This window comes from Quercus robur, chromosome 1, assembly GCF_932294415.1.
Source record: "Quercus robur chromosome 1, dhQueRobu3.1, whole genome shotgun sequence".
Classification (NCBI taxonomy): Eukaryota; Viridiplantae; Streptophyta; class Magnoliopsida; order Fagales; family Fagaceae; genus Quercus; species Quercus robur.
The window spans coordinates 11,313,252-11,332,404 of NC_065534.1; the positions used below are offsets into that span (position 1 = coordinate 11,313,252).

The following is a 19,153-nucleotide window of genomic DNA, read 5'->3' on the forward strand; positions in this document are numbered from 1 at the left end:
TCATTGGTCAGAATAAAATAAAATAAATTATTCTGAGATTCATTTCAACTAAAAACAAGAGTATTGTGAAAATATTGTGAGATTTTATAGTATCTCTAGACTTTCTCAATTGGAAGATTTGTTATTTTATTATTTATTTCATGTAATGTACAGTTTGTTTAGTGAAAGTCTTTCTTTGTTTTTCTATTCTATGTCAGGGGCTAAATCAACTTTACATAAGCATGTATGGTAGACTTTTTAGGGGGGGGGGGGGGGGGGGGTGGCGCTCACCCCCCCTTAGCTCCACCCCTGTCGGATGTTGTATCGGTTTGGTTAGCGGAACGATATATTTCAGTATCAGTGTACCATTTCAGGTTTACCACTATTTTATATATATAATAAAAATAAAAGTTTAGCATAAAACATTACCTTAATTCAGAAAAAATTATTCACGATTTTAGTCTTTAGCATCAACTAAAAGAAAAAGAAAGAAAGAAAAAAAACACAATATAAAAAACAGAAAACTTAATTGTTCATTGCATACTAAGAAAAAAAAATACAAATAAGTTACCATTCTGCCTTTACAAACATTCGAAAAATAACAAAACTAGAAGAAAAAAAAGGTTTTTTCTGTACCGACCGGTACAGCCAGCATTTAAACCGGTACGAAATAGTTGCATTTTGATACTAGTGCAAGTATCGGAATGGTAAATACCGATTGTATTGGCTGGTACGGTACGATATTGATCACCTTGATTTGATTATATGCATGTGTTTAAGCTTAAAAGCTTGATATTAAACTTGAGCTCAAAATCCAAACTTAGGTTTTTGGAACTAACATTGCTTGTTGACTTACTTAGAGTTTTGGCCAAGTTTGAACATTTTATTTTTATTATTATTAAGTTGACCATTCACTACTTAACTCAACTTGGATGTACTTGATTACAACATGAATAGAGAGGAATTAGGCAATTTCACAAAATTACAAAAATTTTGAAATACCCAAACAAAACACAAAATTAAACTAAAAACTCAAACTCTATTCAAAACACCACATTGTTCTTCGCACCACTGCAAACTATTCGCTAATAAAATTTTACAAAACCGTTAAAAGAACTTATTGTACAAAGACGAGATTAGTCAACCAAAAAAAAAAAAAAAATCCAATTCAATATCGGTGGTGCATCAAAAGGCATGTCAGTCGTTCTTCACACCACTGCAACCAATTTCGTATTATTGTCATTCTGTCACTTCCTTGCTCCCTTGATCTCTCGCTCTTAGTTATATAGGGTTTTGGTGGGTTAGGAGTTTAAATTTTATATATATAGGTACTACGACATCGTTTCACAATTTCTAGTGTAAGGACAGGGTTTTTTGCACCAAAGCCCAAAAAGTAGACGAACAAGGGCTCAAAGAGTCCAATACAATGAATTTATAAAGGGTGGGCTTGAAACTAGACTTCAATGAGTGGGACAACAATCACAGCAGGTTAAATATGGCTAGAAAATAAAAATGAACAAGTTTTATGCAAAGGAAATCCTCCTCGGCGAAGTCCAAGGAAAGTAGTTCTTATATATTTCTGTTGAACTTAAACACAATTACAATTCTTGAGGCTACCATGTTTTTTTCCTAGATTCTTTGATCTCCCCCTCATAATGAGGTCTTTTTTCTTTATATTCCCCTACTTTACTTCATCTCAGCCTTCCATGTGTAGGTCAACCTATTGGCTCTAATTCTTATCCCATCCGCACCCTTTTGAAGTTTTTGGGGGTAGCTGTAAGGCTTAATATTACTATTCTATCACCTCCACATTAATGCGGTCAGGAAATTAGCTGCAAAGCATTTAATGCAGTGATAGCAGCTTTCTCCTAGATAATTTTTAACTTCCCCTTATCCAATTCTCTCTTGATGCTTATCCTTACTAATAAAATTGTCTGGTGTGTTGTTCTTAATGGTAGGTCAAACTTTTGACCTCTACTCTGCTTAATCGAGGAGGCATTTCTCCTCAGACTACTTTCCCAAACATTTATGACCAGAATCATTTCATAATTTACTGATTTGTTCGTCTTCGTTAATGTCTAACTATCCTCGGATAGCTAAATGTCATCGGACAAGACCTACGACTCAATATACATTCCTAAGCCTTTCACCCCTACATCTAGGTTTTTCATTTTTAATTTTGAAATAATAATTTTATTTATTAAATATTCTAAAATTATCAAAACAACGCTGTGCTAGTTGACATTTAAATAAGTTTAATAGAGGTTAAGAGAAGGCTTTGATTGAATAATTTTGAAACATAGAAAACTCAATTGAATTAAAAAAAAAAAAAAAATTAGGCCTTATGTGGTTGTGTGGTTCAAACACACATTTTCATATTTTAAACAACTTTACACATATTTCAACACATTTTTTTACTCACACATATATCAAAAACACTAGAAAACATTATTCAAACTCCTCTACTACGGGCCCTTAGAATCTTAAAATGAATTTTAATGAAATTTTGTATTTTTGCCAAAAAAAAAAAAATTTAACTCATAATAAATAAATGACAACCACTTATTGATATTCTACACGTAAAGAGTAAAGACATTACAGTTTTCAGTTTACACAACCGAACCGACCATCAGAAATTAGGCAAAATTATTAAGGTGTGAAAAATGTTGGGTTAATGAGATTCATTCACACACGTTTCACAATTGGATTTATCGTTAGATTTGGAACATCATTGCTGTCCCAATTCCACGTTGGCACCAACGCAATCAATCCAGAGACCAAAGCAAAAGCAAAAGCAAAAGCACCGAAACGAAGCGAAGAAGAAAGTAACAACAACAAAAAATGGCAACGACGATTCAATCCGATATTCGCTCGGCTCTGCACGTAGCCACGTCGACCATCCTCTCACGCGGCGGCGGCGGCGGCGGCGGCGGTGGAACCCGTCGAGCAGTGGCTGTTTGTTCGTTTCCCATTAGGAGAACTAAGTCGTCGTTGAGGCTGAGAGCTTTCTTCTCCTCCTCCTCCTCCTCGAACGACGCCGTTTTGAAGAGTCAGGAAAAACCGCCGATATGTACGGCGGACGAGCTCCACTATGTCCCCGTGTCAAACTCCGATTGGAAGCTCGCCCTCTGGCGCTACCGTCCTTCCCCTCAGGTCTCTTAAAAACTTTTTAACTTTTTAAAATTATCAAAAATATTTACTTTTATTTAATTAACGCTGTTTATTAGGAGTACTAAATAGTAAATAGTAAATACTAATAAATATGAAAAAAATTTATGTAGGCTCCTCCGAGGAATCATCCGCTGTTACTGTTGTCTGGAGTGGGAACTAATGCTATTGGATACGATCTCTCTCCTGAGGTAATTTTTTTTTTTTTTTTTTTTTTTTAAGCTTATGATGTTTTATATATATAATGTGTGTTTAAAGACAATGATGTCTTAATCTTATAATGGTTTCAAGTTAAATTTGACAATTTGAGAGAGAGAGAGAGAGAGAGAGCAATATGAAGGATATTACAAAAAATTGTGTGGGGCCCCAGAATTATCTTGTTTTGGATTCTATTTTTGTTTTGTTTGTTTGATACTATGTCTATGACTATTTCTTTTTTGGCAAATAAGTATGTTCAGTGCGGAAATGACAAAGTGGGTGACAAAGAATATATGTGTGTATTAGTTCATGAGAATCCATAATGCTCACCTTAGTTTCATTAGGATTAAGGTTGAGTTGAATTGAGAGTGTGCTTGTAAATTTGTGGAGTAAACAAGGAAAAGTATGCTTTACAATTTTCTAGAATGTTTTTGAGGTATGTAGGACACTACAGCTTTAAAAATATATGAATATTTATTGTAGTAAATCTGAAGTCAGGCTAGGGAATGGTAAAGCTTGACTGCCTGGAAAGTGGGGATACATAAATCGATTATTTGTGATGTATTTTGATCATTTGTGAGGAAGGAGCGAATAAGAACGTCACTGCATATCAAGTCGTGGTGGAATATGAAGTATGGAACTGCAATTGGATTATTGTATCTTTGTTGGAAATGTAAGAAAAAAGCTGTATAAAAATGACAGTATAATGTTAGTAGTGGATCACCCAACTCACTAAAGCTGCAATTCTAGTTGTAGTCAGAATATGCATCCTTTAGCATTTAGCTCCATTGAGAACCTCCTGTCCTCTGTGTTATGTCAAAGGAAATCAAGAATATTCTCACCACCCATATTGAAAAACTTTTAGGCTTTGTTTTTCTGGTAACATGATTATGAAGTTAATCCTCTGCATGGTGCATCTATACTATGAACTTGGTTGAATCATTTTGGGAATTTTCACTAATTTTATCATCAACCTGTCTGACCTGAATGTACTTATCAATGCATTTACTTGTATTTTTACTCATCCAAACTTCTTTTTTATGTTATATGTTTCTCAATTTTTGGTCTCTAGAGTATAGTTCACCCTGCACATCATTTGTTTGGTTCCCTTAAGTATCTTTTGTTATGCCATTTGTTGCTCAATCCTGTGAGTTTGCCTGATAATGGTATTAAATGTGACTCTGATATCATGTAATTATTAAAAACTTATGCAGGTTAAGAAGAATTTAATGATTCTTTACACTTGGGTGTTTTTTTTTTTTTTTTTCTTTTTGGTCTCCTACATTTCCCACATTTCTATACCACACTATAGTGGCCTACTAACGTATGTGGTATCTTTTTCAGTCTTCATTTGCTCGGTACATGTCTGGCCAAGGGTTTGACACATGGATCCTTGAAGTTCGAGGCGCTGGGTTGAGTGTGCAGGGATCGAACACCAAAGAAATTAAGCAGTCTGCCAATGAAAGATCGAGGCAGATGGAAGCTGCTTCCAAGAGTATGACCAATAGTGCTTTTCCCGTGAAACCACAGTCAACTAATAGCACTATAGTTTTTGCAGAATCTGAGACTTTTGCTGTCAAAGAAAAAGAATCTGAGAGCATGGCTGTCAAAGGAGACACAACGGGAATGGCAACAGTGTGGGATGAATCAAGACTGGTAATGAAATTGACAGAAACCTTTATGCGTTTGTCCGAAAGACTCTCTGGCTTTCTCAGTGAAGGTCAATCCAAGATCATGTCTGCTAAATTATTTGATCAGATTTCAAGACTTTTGGTGGATTCTCAGTTATCCGGTCGATTTAATGATATAAGAGACAAGCTATTAGGTTTGTTGGAAACAAGGCAAAATTCCAGTATTGCTAGCCAAATCAGGGATCTGAGCCAAAGGATTGTAAATATCATTGATGAGGGCCAAATATCTGTTTCCCCTCCATTGTTTGACTTGCAAGAGCGTTTTGTTTCAACAATAGAAGATTTCCAGAAGCAACTTGACTTGATAGTGAAATATGACTGGGACTTTGATCATTACTTGGAAGAGGATGTTCCAGCTGCGGTGAGGTGACTTTTGTCCGGCTGGAAAGCTATAATATATAAACTAAGCATGCCTACCCTTTACATGATGAACTAACATTGTTCAATTTTGTTAATATAGATTGAATATGTAACAGCAGAAAGCAAACCAAAGGATGGTAAATTGCTTGCCATTGGACACTCCATGGGTGGTATCTTGCTTTATTCAACCCTTTCACGATGTGGTACAATTCCATCCTTTGTAGTGTGTCATGTTACAATTACATTTACCCACTGATAGCATTGATTTTTGTAAATGCATTCTGTAAGCTTTTTGTTGTATCTCATGGCTTGACCTTATACTGTGTTGGATCGAAGGCTTGGTGCTATCTACAATATTTCTTTTAGTTCTAGTTTGTCATAATCATAACCAATTATGTCATATAGGCTAACTGACCTTTTCTCCTGTACTATAGAAAATGATAACTGACTTATTAATGTAATATGGCCCTTCACTAATGTTGTGTGGTCTGAATATTAATTTTATGGGTATAATAGAAAATGGTCAGCCGTTATTATGATAGTTTCAGGTTTTATACTATTTTAATCTAAGTTTTCATGTCATTTAGAATGTGTTTTTTTGTTTTTTTTTATAAAAAAAATCAGTTTTTAAAATGTTATGTTAGTTTGTTTCAGGTTTTATACTATGTTTGTTTTTCTTCTTTCCATTTATTCTGTGAAGAAAGAAGAATCCTATTGATGCATTCATTAATTTTATCTTATAAGCTTTTGAAGGAAGAGACTCGAGATTTGCAGCTATTGTTACTTTGGCATCATCCCTTGACTACACATCTTCAAAATCATCACTCAAATTGCTCTTACCACTTGTAAGTGGATGTAAAATTTCATCATTTTATCATCTCCATGTTAGATTCAATGACTATCTTCTCAAAACGTTTGGAAGAATACGCTTTGTTGAGAAACTAATATCAAGGCACTTGTCATACAGGCGGATCCTGCGCAGGCTCTCAGTGTACCTGTCGTTCCTTTGGGAACATTATTGGCAGCAGCTTATCCTCTCTCATCTCGACCTCCTTATGTCTTGTCTTGGCTTAATAATCTTATTTCAGCAGAGGACATGATGCACCCTGAGTTGTTAAAAAAGCTTGTCTTAAACAACTTCTGTAAGTTTCTGGTCAATCTACATTGCATTATTAATTGAATGGTTCCACTATATGCATGATATCATACCTTGAATCACCACTAACTACTAATAAATGTAACCTCCAATTACAACTGGCAGGTACTATACCTGCTAAACTTCTCTTGCAGCTTACAACGGCTTTTCGAGAGGGTGGGTTATGTGACAGGAGTGGTACCCTTTCTTACAAGGATCATGTACATAAAGGCAATGTCCCTATCTTAGCACTAGCTGGTGACCAGGATCTCATATGCCCACCTGAAGCTGTAGAGGGTATGCTTAAATTCCAGATGATTTATATATCTACCTTGTTTGAGATTAATAGCCTATGCTTATTTCTTATGATGATTTGGATGGACCAGCAACTGTTAAACTCATACCTGAGCAACTGGTTACCTATAAAGTATTTGGAGAGCCTGGAGGTCCACATTATGCCCACTATGATTTGGTGGGAGGACGATTGGTACGGATTTTTTTTTTTGGGGGGGGGGGGGTGGTGGTGTGGGGCGGGGATGATGGCATAATATTACACCTCATTTAATTTATTTATCTGCACAGCTATTTGTCTAAAGCTTTAAAATGCAGGCTGTGGAGCAGGTGTATCCATGTATAACCCAATTCCTTACTCAGCATGACTCAGCGTGATTACCTAGGCAATGAAACTTCATGCTACGGATTGAATTTGGTTTCCAAGCAGGCATGAAATATCTCTCTTATGATTTTGATTATTACACATCCCTATAGGATCTTTGGTTTCTTGGAACATGCTTGGTACTTTATGCCACTTGCACTTAATGTAATTATTTGCCTTATTCATTGATGATGTAGGGAGGATGTACAGATAAAGCATTCCATTCCTGGAGGACCTTAAAGATTTTTAGCAGAATTTACATTGATTTTACTATCTTGTAAATTATCAATATAATTGGTGTTAGGAGAATCAAAGTCAAGCAAGAAGGAGCAAGGAAAGCATTCTTTCCATCATACAGTGCCTGGATCTCTGGTCAATTGTGTAATAAGAATTTTGTTCAAAATATATTATTTCTTGCTTGTCTAACGCTATAACCTGCCCATGCCAACACCTTTAAAAGTGTCCTGTGATATCTGATTCTGAGGTATAATTTGCTCTAATACACCTTTTGTTTATTTATCATTTTAGATTATAAGATTGCTGGCAAAAATCTTGGGTCAAAACAAAGTGTTGTAAAGGGTTGTAATTTAGTCAAATTTGAGCTGTGTTAATAGGATTGTGTTAGGGTTGAGTGTGGATCATAATTTCTTCAAAGATGAGGTTTTGGTCTGTTCAAAGGAGATGAGTTGCCAATCTTTTGGTCATATCTTTTACACATTAGGGTGTTTGTTGAGGTTATAAAAAAGAGGATTTTACTAATGTGTGCCCTAAGGGCACACATTAATTTCCATTTTTGGAAAAAATTTTCTTGAGAATTGAAAAAGTAATGATAGCTTTTTCAATTTCGAGAAAATGTTTCCAAAAACAGAAAGCTTAATGTGTGCCCTAAGGGCACACATTAACCGGACCCTAAAAAAGAATCCATCTCTATTTCTCAATCTTTGTGTGCGCGCTCTTTGATGAGTTGTGGTTTAAAATCAATACGATTTCATTGTCTACATCTTATCTTATCCAAATAATGCTATTATTATTTGATGAGATGGGACTATAATTTCCATCATTTTATAATGTATATGCAAATATGAAATTCAAAGGAATAAAAAGAATAATATTATAATATTCTTTCATTTTTTTGTTTGGGAGTTTTAATGGAAAAAATGAAAATCTATTCTCTTATTTGAGTGGATAGATACTCATTTCTCTTTATTTCTTCAAAACCTTAAATTTTCATTCCCTAAAAATTGGGAGAAATTGAAGGAAATAGAATTAGATTTAATGAATTTTTTTACTAAAACTTCTAAAATACCCTTATATATTTTGCCATTTATTTTAAAGCAAGGGTCTAATATTAATATTGTTATAAAATGATTCTATTAATTTCCCTCTATTGTTATAATTCATTCATTTCCATTCCTTTATTTTAAAACATCTATATTAGAATACTTAATTTCATTTTATTTTATTTTTTTTTTTCCATTCATTTCTGTTACTTAAATATTTTTCATTCTTTTATGGTCATTCATACTCATTCCCTTATGAACTCTTAAACAAAACCTAAGGTTATAACAAAAATAAAGGCACGTTATTGGAAGAAAGAATATTAAAAAGAGAAATGTTAATAGGTGTTTTAAGAACATTAGTTTAGAAGTTATCTTAAAAAAAAAAATTTATAAGAAAGAAATAATTATTTTAACAATTTTTTTTGTATTTCTCATGAAATATAAAAAATTTTAAAAAATAATTTATTCACATTTGTCCTACGAGTCAGTTAATAAGACCCTATTTAAAATTAGTGTTTTGGCAGATAAAATGATTTTCTCATCAATTTCAAGATCATCCCTTGATTCAGGAAGTGAAAGCTGAATAAAGGTAAAAGTCGTTGCGCATGAAATTCTGTAGCTATGATTCAGAGCCGTTTTTATGCATTAAGGTCTAGGAAGTAGGACTGCCGTAGTTTGACAAACATTTACTGCACACAGTGTGAACTCTGCTCAGTAAGGTCTAGGTGTAGGAAGTTAAAAGTGAGAAACATTTACTGTAACCTAGTGAACCGAGTAGCATGAACTTCACTGGACTCATCTCAGACTTGTCTCAATTAGAAATCTGTGCCTTATATAAAAATATATTGAAACTCAAGCCCATTTACATTTAGGTCTGATCTTGCAGCCCCATTCTGGGGCCGAGCCTCTTTTTGGGATTGGACTGCTGTCTTCCCATTAATCATGTTTGTTGACCCAAAAGTTAACAAGTCATTCATTTTTAAGGCAGGATTGCTTTGACACTTCTGGCATGGTGAATCATGCTGGCTGGTTTTATATTGTTACTATCACTTGGGTTATAGTAAATACATATGCAAGGAATATGAGTATTTCTATGTTAATCGAATAAAATAAGTATGTGTTATGCGGGTATGTACTAATTCTTACATTTGAATTGTACTACGTAAATAATTAGAGGGTATTCAATTATAATTTTACTAATTTTTTTGAGATATGACGCATATGTGACTAGTAATGCCTGTCAACATAACTTGGGGAAACTTAAGTGGAAGAGATGACGATACTAGTTAAGAAGTTAGAGAGATCACAATAGTAACACAATGACATTGTAGAAAACCAAAATGCCAACTAGGCCACACTAAGAAAGAAGTAATAGTATAAACTAAACTGGAGTCCAATTATAGTTTGAATAAACCAACTTTGATGAGCATTAAATTCAGGCCACCAGTGGTACCATTGTCCATATTGTACACTCACAGCACACATGAAGCAACATGTAGCAAAATTAGTGGCAATTTTAGGTTTCAATTCTTTAACATGTACTGCACTTGTCACAATACATGCATTACTTATTGTTTATTAACATGTTGGTCCAAGAAGTACAAACTCGTTATCAGTCATTGGAAATTGCTCCTAGTCACCCTGGGATACCATACCAACCTGAGAAGTCTGAAACTTTTGTAGCAATGTTAGGTAGCAGAATCCGAAACTACTTTTTTTAAGATAACTTTGGCCATCCCTTGTTCTTGTGGTGTTTTCAACTATTTTGTGTACTAGGCTACTTGCATGTTGATAGTAGCAGAAAAAGATAAGCATCATTCAATAATAGATAATGGAGTACGCTTTCTTGTCTTCAATTTGTACTTTAACTGGCCCCCACAATCTGTTTGCTTTTCTGCTTCACATGTTGAGTTGTTTTTGGCTCCAACATGCTATAAATTGGTACCTCCATTGGATGCAAATCGGCATAACATAGTAGCTACCGACAACTTACTGCGTAAAACTAAAAGTTGTTTTGTGCAATATTCCAATGGATTCAAACACATCCGGCTTTTTTCACTCAGTTTATTACCAAGCCAAGGAAGATGATGGCTTCATTGATCTGGGTCTTAGCCTGAGAACTCTGCAACCTGAGGCTTATCATCCTTCAGGAAATCGTATGCTCTTTCTTCCTTTACTTTTGTTGTTTATGTAAGAGTCACTAGCTTTAATCAACCCCATGTAGTAGAGAGAATAAGGCTTTATTGCCTTGAATTGATTACTTATGTTACTCATTTGGGTTTATGTTAGTAATTTGTACCAGGAAACGATAGGATTTCATGGGAGGATGTGATGACAATTTCCTATTATGTATATCATTTATCATATTCATGGTATTGGTTGGTTATGTTAATAACTTGTACACAATGCTCAAGAGGCAAATTGTCTCTGAGTCTTTCCATTTAGTAACTGTAACTGTTGCTAGTAGTCTAGTAACTCAGTGGTATTGTCTGGTCTTCTTTATAAGGAGAACCAAGGTTCAACAATAAACAGATAAATAAAAATAATTTTAACAGTAACTGCAATGTACTAACTAGAATTTGGATTTGGACCAGTGGAAAGCCTTGAGGGATATGATGAACTCCTAGGTTGGCCCCCAGCTAACCTGAACTTGAAAAGTTCTGACACTTTGAATCCAAGAAGTATAACTGAAGATTGTGATGAAGAGGCCGATGGAGTCCAAAGCAAAGAAAGGTGGGCTTTTGTGAAAGTTAACATGGATGGGATTGTAGTTGGCCGGAAAATTTGCATACTTGATCATGGTGGTTACGCTAGCCTAGCACTTCAGCTAGAAGAAATGTTTGGTAGGTACCAATAATCTTATTCTGAAGATTGAGAATTATACATGTTGGAATGGAAGTAAATAACCAATTGAATATTTCAGGTAGGCAATCGGCATCTGGGTTAAGGTTGTTCCAGGCCGGCTCAGAATTCTCACTGTTCTATAAGGATAGACAGGAGAACTGGAGAGCTGTTGGTGATGTGCCATGGAAGTAGGTTCTGTTTTGTCATCATCGTTTTTTCTTTTTTAGAGTCTGCATTTTTCACTTTCTTTGTTAGATGGAACACTATAGTGTCATAGTGTTGGAACCATTGTGTTAATATCCTTTTTTGCTTAACCCCCCTCCAATTGGTGACAGGGAATTTGTGGAATGTGTGAAGCGGCTGAGGATTGCACAAAAGAATGTAGCTCTTCTTCCAGGTTCATCAAAATTTACCTAAGTATTCCTCATCAGCTCATCGCCTCTTCCCACTCTCTGGTTTTGAAGCGTCTCTGAGTTAGAAGTAGATTAAGTTAACAACTTTTCAAGAAAAAGTATTTCAAAATAATTTTGGCCCTCACAACTTCTGAGTAAATTGCATATGGAATCCTAATGAGTGTTTGTTTTGCTGGGCCTCTTGAGTACTAAATTGTAAATGCTAGTAAGGCTATTTGGGATCAACTTTCAACTATCTTAAGACATGTTCTGCTCAAGCTCTTTGGTACATGGAATTGTTGGAAAAGCAGTCTGTGCACTCGTTTGTTTGTGGCCTGAAAATAGTTCTTGTAACTTAGGAATAGCAAAACAATCCTGATAGAGAATCACAAGATAACTTATTTAAGAATAAAGATAATCACAACTATAGATCGCATGTAATGAATTATTTTCAATACACCAAACGCATTAAGGAAAATTGAAAAAAGAATTAGCTTTAAAGAAGTGCTACATCATCTTACAGTCCAGTTTGTTACATGTTTTTCTTCTCTCAAGAGTGTGTAAAACTGCAGATAATGCCACTATATGTATTTCTCTAAGTACATACTGATCAGTGAATACCATTCACTGAATAGTGACAATTCAATCACTGAGGGCTTGCCCTCTTAACACATTGGTGATACTATTCTAACCTTCCTGAATGACTGTGAGAGCATAATACTTAAGTTGCATATAGCGGGTGATTATATTGGCAATTTGGCATATAGAAGACCACATCAACAACATAGATACTATGTAGTGCAGAGTGGATGATGGATGTAAGCTTTTCTCATGTGTCAAGCATAAAGGTAGCTTCTGCCTGAAGCCAAAAACTAGAAATATCCATCTCACTCGTTCTCCCACTTTCCTGTCTTTCTAGAGAGAGCAAAACTGGAATCAAAACTCCTACTGTTTCTCGTTTAGAATACCGTCCTCTGATGCCTCAACATTTGATACTACCTATGAAGTCATAACAGTATCTCAAACCATTAATGTGATTATCTTAAGCCACCAAATATTTTCTTCCTCTCTTAGCCAACCTGCTTGACAATTTCTGCTCAATTGCTACCACCACATTGTAGTAGGTGTGGTAGATACAATACCATTCAATCACACTGCAGTTATAAACATAGCACAGTAATAGTATGGATACATATCTAAGCTAACCAGAGTGCATCAACATGGCAGTTGATTAGGGGGGCAGAATAAACTCAAAAGGAGAAACATGCATTTGCAAGTTTTATTTCATTACTCTTCTGTAAATCTCTTCCTCTCATTTTAATAGTAAACAAAATTAGTACTGAAACCACGCTCCATGAACTAAGCCTCAGAAAATCTCCCATTAAAAACCACGCAACATTATTTTGGGTCTAGTTGGGTCGTCAACCGGATCAAACATAACTAGGCTCCACAAAGCCCAACACTATAAAGATCTACAAAACTGAATTTCCTGTCTCAATCTCCTCATACAGTAAGCTGAGTTCGTTAAACCAATTGAATTTGGATGTCCATGCATCACTCATTTCAAACTGATAAATTGTTGTTCAATTCCATGTTATCAGTCATTTGCAATTAAGCCTCCACTTGAAACGGCAATGTAGCAGTGTGTACATGAACTTCTGCAAAAACGTATGCCTTCTAGTTACAGAATCAGTCATGATCCTTTCAGAAAGGCACCAAATTAATTGTTGAAAAACACTTACTTTCTAATCTGTCTGCATGCATGTGTGAGAACACCAAGCAAGAATGTTCATCTTTTCAAATAATTAAATCTTGCCATTGCTTAAGGTATATATACCAAAAAATTAATTATTTAAAATGAAACTCTCGCACCATCATGAAGTACTGTGAGGAAGTAAGCTTTTAATTTTTCTAACACTAGAATACAAAATGTTAAGAAAGCTTTTTTATTTATTTATAAGCAATGTTAAGAAAGCTTAGATGGACAAAATTGACCAAATACATTCCGACAAGAAGCCACTGTAAAAGTAAAATAACAGGCATATAGACCACAAATAAATCTAAGGACAGCTAAGAATGTTCTTGCAGATTGGTGGTGTCTACTCCCTACAATCTCGCCTCATGGTTGGTACTAGAAAATCAACTATTTGTTGAACAATAAGTCATAGGAACACAAAATTTTCATTTTTTCACAACTATAGACATGGTTTATCGTGATTGGTGCATAATAAAAATATGAGAAATTACAGTAAATCTACTTGTGGTTTGGTCTATTTTCACTTTACCTACCTATGGTTTAAAACTAAACACTTTACCCATTTGTGTTTAGTTCTGTTTGGTCTCTGTTACCCACCTCCGTTAAAATTATGGGTAAATAAGTCTTTTTTCTTCTATCTTATATATCTCTCCTCCAAAAACATAAGAACAACAAAAATTAAGAAAGAAACAAGAACAAATAGGAAATTTGTAAAAAAACTAAATAGATAGAGCTGGGTATCAATGAACTTAGCAATAAGCCAATAACACCACCGTGAAATTGTCAATGCTAATAAACCTTTTCTACTTTATTTCCACCTTTTCTGTCTTAGTGTCAAGCAATAAGCCAATAACACCACCAGATCTACTTTTTTATGGTGTCGTTCGGGTTCTCATTGACTAGAAGACAGAAATAATTGAGGTTGAATGCTAAGACTAATATCCATAACTTATGCATAATATATAGGTACTGAAAGAAAGAAAACAACCTGTGCATAATATAAAGGTTAAATCTCAATCGGCCTTTTTGTTTTTTGTTTTTGTTTTTTTTTTCACATAAAAATTCTAAGTCTTTTTTCCCTTTTCTCACTCTCTTTTGGGTAAATAAAGAGTTGTTGTGATTGTTATTAAATAAAGGAAAAAAAAAAGGAAAAAAAACTTATATCCAATTCCTAGCTATTCAAACCCAGATTAGTTCTTCTTCATGTTCATAAATTGTAGCCGCTGCACTCTAAGAAAAAATCCATGTTGTTCGAAGGTTTGAGATTCACCAACACTAGCCACTTTTCATCAGTTGAAATCCACTGCAACCAAGCTAAAATCTCAGATTGACCACAACCAAAACCCAAAACTCAAATCACAACCCACACGTCACGCTCCACCTCAAATCTCAAACCCAAAGTAGTTGTGCTCCTCTACAAACCAAAGCCCAAACCCATACGTGCTCCTCCGCTGTCACCACCGTAACCCAAAGCTATTGCTGATCTGAATTTTAGTGTGGGTAACAGAGACCAAACGGAGTTAAACACAAGTGGGTAAAGTGTTAAAACTTTAAACCACGGGTAGGTAAAGTGAAAACAGACCAAATCACATGTGGGTTTATTATAATAGACTCATATGAAAGTAATATTGCTCCAATCATAACAAATTATGTTTGTAATTATGAAAAATATTGTGTCAGCTTGCCTTGCTTGCATACACTTTTGTTGGTTTGTATTATATTTGATTTGGGATAGTTGGAGGGGAAAGTTTGAAATTGATATCTGAAAAAGTAAAAATAAGATTGAGAATAATTCGGATTAGAAAAGATGTGTGAATATCACACAAAGTTGACGTCGTCAACCTCACAAATAGAAAGATATGTCAATTCAGTCTATTCAGATGTGCACTATTAATATAGGTATTAGGTGGAATCACTGAATCAGTACTAACTAGAAAGACTAAAGCAATATGCACCACATTATCTAAATTCAAGACGTCTATAATTTCCAGAATGATTTTAGTATGTTCAAAATATGCACCACATAATCTAGTAAGGTAAGCATTCTAGGGGAAATAAAGCAAAGGAGTTCAGCTGAATGCGGCCAAACAAGTAACAGAGTTACCACAATCTTGGTTTTGAGTTCACGTGACTGGAATAAATTAATTGTCCTCCATTGTTTAATGATTAATTTAAGAGTGATGAGAAAGAAACAACAAACAAATAATTAACTTCATTTGACCAAGAAACAAGAAGATACAAAATGGTCTGCAATAAGAGCAAGAAGAAAAAGACATTCTTTCAGAAAAATATTAACAGCCAGCTTGTGCAAGATACGTTGAGACCTCTCATAGCATGCTCTCCCAGCAGACCCTACCTTCACCTAGCGACAACTAACAAAGAGAATCTTACAGAGAACAAAGTCACTAACACAAAATAATCATTTTCTTTTCCATGACTTTCAATTCTGATGCAAGTTTCCTTCTTCTTTTTCATCCTTTTCAATTTAGGAAAATTCAGCTAGTCATGCATCTGTCAGCAAACTAAATGTCAAGCTTCACGAATGACCAGATTCACAGTTTTGTTGGATTGCTCAATCAGTGGCTATGGCAAGCCTGTCCAGAGCATCATAGACGTGTCTCATTGCAGGTCTCCTGTCGGGGCTACTATGAACACAAGCGATTGCAATCTTCAGAACTGCAATAATCTCCTCTTCCTGATCTGCATCTTCAGCCAAATATGGGTCCAAAACATCTGAAAGTGGCTTCTTTTCTTCAATACAGAGCTGAATCCATTGAACAAGATCCATTTCTGAGGTACCCACTTGAACTATAGGCAATCTTCCAGTAATCATTTCTAGTAAGATCACCCCATATGAGTAAATATCCCACTTCTGTGACGGTTTCACCACTTTGAGTGCCTCAGGAGCTTGATAACAAAATCCCAAATTTGTAGATGAACTAACTGTATTAACTTCTGAGGGTGCACTCTTTTGTTGTCTTTCTTGTGATTTCTCGGTGGCCATTCGACTAGATTGCAGGGTTGGGGAACCTCCAGCAATATTAGCAAGGCGCCCAAGTCCAAAATCAGAAATGTGGGGTTCCATGTTCTGTCCAAGCAGTATATTATTGGGCTTCAAGTCTCCATGGACATATTTTTTGGGGCTAAACTCATGTAGATAGACCATGCCTTTTGCAATTCCTTTCATAATTTTTAACCGAACAGACCATGATAGTGGTGTAAATGATACCATTCCAGGTTTCCCTGATGACATTACACCGAAGCAATCAATTATAAAGATATATCAGAACATTAATCAAAGTATTTATAAGAAATCAAAATAAGTTAAATAACTACCATAAATAGAAGGGAAAAGAAAAAAATCCTTTACGCTGAGAAATAGGGACTGGTGAAACTTACCATGAATTGCAGTGGCAAGATTTCCGTTAGGGATGTAATCATAGATGAGCAGCTTCTCATCAACAGACCAGTAATAGGCTCTGAGGGTTACAACATTAGGATGTCTTAGCTTTCCAATTGCTTCTACTTCTGTCTGAAATTCCTTAAACCTTTGAGAACCCCCTTCACCCAATCTTCTCACAGCTAAGGTAAGCCCATCTTCAAGCACAACTTTGTACACAATCCCAATTCCACTCTTTCCTAGAACAAAAGCTGATGCCTTAAGAAGCTCATCCAAATCAAAAGCTACTTGTGTATCCAATGGCACAAGGTCATACTGCTCAATATTTTCTGATAAAGTCTCTGATTCATCCTTCCTAAAGCACAGGCACTCCCTCCTTCCCTTACCTCCCTTCTCAAAACCATAACCATTTTCATCCTTACCCTTGCTACAAGGACAAACCCTAGTATAACAATATGAGAACAGCAATCCTACGAGGCAAATGCCAATAACATCACTCACTACAATCGCAATTAAAGAACTCTTACTTAACCCTCTTGCTTTCCCACTTTTTCCAGGATTATCATCAGGATTCCCAGGCGGGTTGTTATCCGGCAAAAATGGAATTGAGGAAGGTGAAGTTGCACCAAAGGTATCTGAAGAACATAGGTTCTTCAATGGAGGGCCACAAAGCCCAGGATTCCCAATAAAAGCTGTCGGTCCTCTGTTCATCAGAGCACCATTTTGTGGTATAGGCCCACTCAAATCGTTATAAGTGAGATCAATATAAACCTTCTCAGGGAGGTTTCCAAGGCTAGCTGGGATGGAACCAGAGAAAAGATTATGAGACAAATCAACAGTGCCTTGCAAGCTAGACAAGTTTCCCATGTCACTAGGAATTGAACCTTTGAATTTGTTGAATGAAAGATCAAGTTTTTCCAGGGAAACCAAACTAGTCCCAAACCCATCTGGCAGAGAACCAGTGAGATTATTTTGACTAAGATCAAGGGCTTTGAGTCTCTTGCATTGAATAATTGAACTGGGTAAAGACCCATTAAAGAAGTTCTGGGATAAATCTAAGGTTTGGAGGTATTTGAGCTTCCCAATCTCAGTTGGCACAGACCCAGATAAGGAATTCCCATAAAGGACCAAACTTTGTAGCCCCTGAGCTTGAAAGAGCTCAACAGGCAAGGTCCCGAACAATTTATTGTTCCTCAAATTCAAATGGCGGAGCTGAGAGAGAGCTCCAAGACCATGAGTAGAAGAAAGAAACCCATAAAGTTTCTTTTTTGGAATGCTAACAGAAATAACTATTAGTTCTTTGCATGTAATCCCATTCCATGAACAAGGACTCTCATCAGAAGAGTTCCAGTTACTCATAGACCCTTCTGGGTCTTCCTTAATGCTCTGTTTGAATGACAAAAGGGCATACCCTTCATCATTCAAAGAACCCACTAGACCATAAGAGTTGCAGAGAAGAAGAAGAACAAACAAGACAAAGGGAAACATATCATCTAGGATGAAAGAGAAAAAAAAAAATGACCGTTGGAGAAAAATGAAAAAAAATCCAAGTACAGAATATGAGGAGGGGGGGGTGGGGGGGGGTTTACAGAGCTTACCTTTCAGTAGCAGAAAACCAAGTGATGAGAAAGCTCTAGTTACACAATGGTGAGAGAGAGAGATAGAGAGAGTATGAAAGCAAGCTTTGACAGTGATGGAAAAGAGATAGTGTTGAAGAATGGTAAGGTTCAGTAAGCAAGACCTTGGGAAGATGGACAAATATTAGAAAAAAGAAGAAAAAAAGAAAAATGGGAAAAGAAAAAGTTGGCCAAAGAATCTTACTGTAATTTCTCCAATACTTTATTCAGGCCAAGCAATTTCTCGCGATATTTTGTTGGAAGTTTTGCCTGCCCTAACCTAACGAGGACTCGTTTTTATAAGAAGAACGAGAGTAAGGGCAGATTGGTATATGTATTTAAAAACTGAAAATTGTTATTTGAAAATATTTGTAGAAATATGTGTAGATAAAAAAGTGTGTAAAAATACATGTAAATAAGGGGTGTTCACGGTGTAGTTTTGGGTCATTTTTAGTACCGCACTTTGTGGTGCGGTTTAGCTAAAACCATAACGATACTATATCTTATTTTTACGGTCACATGTGCAATGTGGGGTGGTGTGGTACGGTTTAAAATTTAGCCAAAACCATAACCGCATTGTACCTCATTTTTGCGGTCACATATGCGGTGCGGTGTATAAGATGCGGTTTGAATGATTTGAAATCTGTATATATTTCAAATTTCGGGCTTTTTCTACCCA

At 35.6% G+C, this 19,153-nt stretch overlaps 3 protein-coding genes across 7 annotated transcripts; 2 read left to right on the forward strand and 1 right to left on the reverse strand.

Moving 5' to 3' along the window:
• Positions 1 to 2,572: 2,572 nt before the first annotated feature.
• On the forward strand, positions 2,573 to 7,686 carry LOC126720770 (uncharacterized). 5 transcript variants are annotated; one of them, XR_007653657.1, is made up of 10 exons: positions 2,573 to 3,132; positions 3,261 to 3,338; positions 4,690 to 5,397; positions 5,497 to 5,599; positions 6,141 to 6,241; positions 6,364 to 6,538; positions 6,658 to 6,828; positions 6,918 to 7,018; positions 7,141 to 7,252; positions 7,384 to 7,686. XR_007653657.1 is itself a non-coding variant. In XM_050423592.1 (10 exons), the coding sequence occupies exons 1-10, from the start codon at positions 2,821 to 2,823 to the stop codon at positions 7,198 to 7,200; spliced, it is 1,755 nt and encodes a 584-aa protein (XP_050279549.1). In that variant the 5' UTR covers positions 2,573 to 2,820; the 3' UTR covers positions 7,201 to 7,305. The 5 variants fall into 5 exon arrangements, 4 of the variants coding, with proteins under 4 accessions (XP_050279549.1, XP_050279551.1, XP_050279536.1 ...); XM_050423592.1 differs by lacking the exon at positions 7,384 to 7,686 and having other exon boundaries at positions 4,690 to 4,840; positions 4,895 to 5,397; positions 7,141 to 7,305; XM_050423594.1 differs by lacking the exon at positions 7,384 to 7,686 and having other exon boundaries at positions 4,690 to 4,840; positions 4,904 to 5,397; positions 7,141 to 7,305.
• A 2,681-nt stretch (positions 7,687 to 10,367) lies between these two features.
• LOC126720786 (auxin-responsive protein IAA32-like) lies at positions 10,368 to 12,012 on the forward strand. The gene is made up of 4 exons (XM_050423607.1): positions 10,368 to 10,622; positions 11,061 to 11,309; positions 11,390 to 11,498; positions 11,646 to 12,012. Exons 1-4 carry the CDS (start codon positions 10,496 to 10,498, stop codon positions 11,725 to 11,727), a joined length of 567 nt encoding a protein of 188 aa, XP_050279564.1. The 5' UTR covers positions 10,368 to 10,495; the 3' UTR covers positions 11,728 to 12,012.
• A 3,634-nt stretch (positions 12,013 to 15,646) lies between these two features.
• On the reverse strand, positions 15,647 to 18,629 carry LOC126720793 (receptor protein kinase-like protein ZAR1). The gene is made up of 2 exons (XM_050423620.1): positions 16,858 to 18,629; positions 15,647 to 16,701 (listed from the first exon to the last, which is right to left on the reverse strand). The coding sequence occupies exons 1-2, from the start codon at positions 18,344 to 18,346 to the stop codon at positions 16,031 to 16,033; spliced, it is 2,160 nt and encodes a 719-aa protein (XP_050279577.1). The 5' UTR covers positions 18,347 to 18,629; the 3' UTR covers positions 15,647 to 16,030.
• Between the last annotated feature and the right edge of the window lie 524 nt (positions 18,630 to 19,153).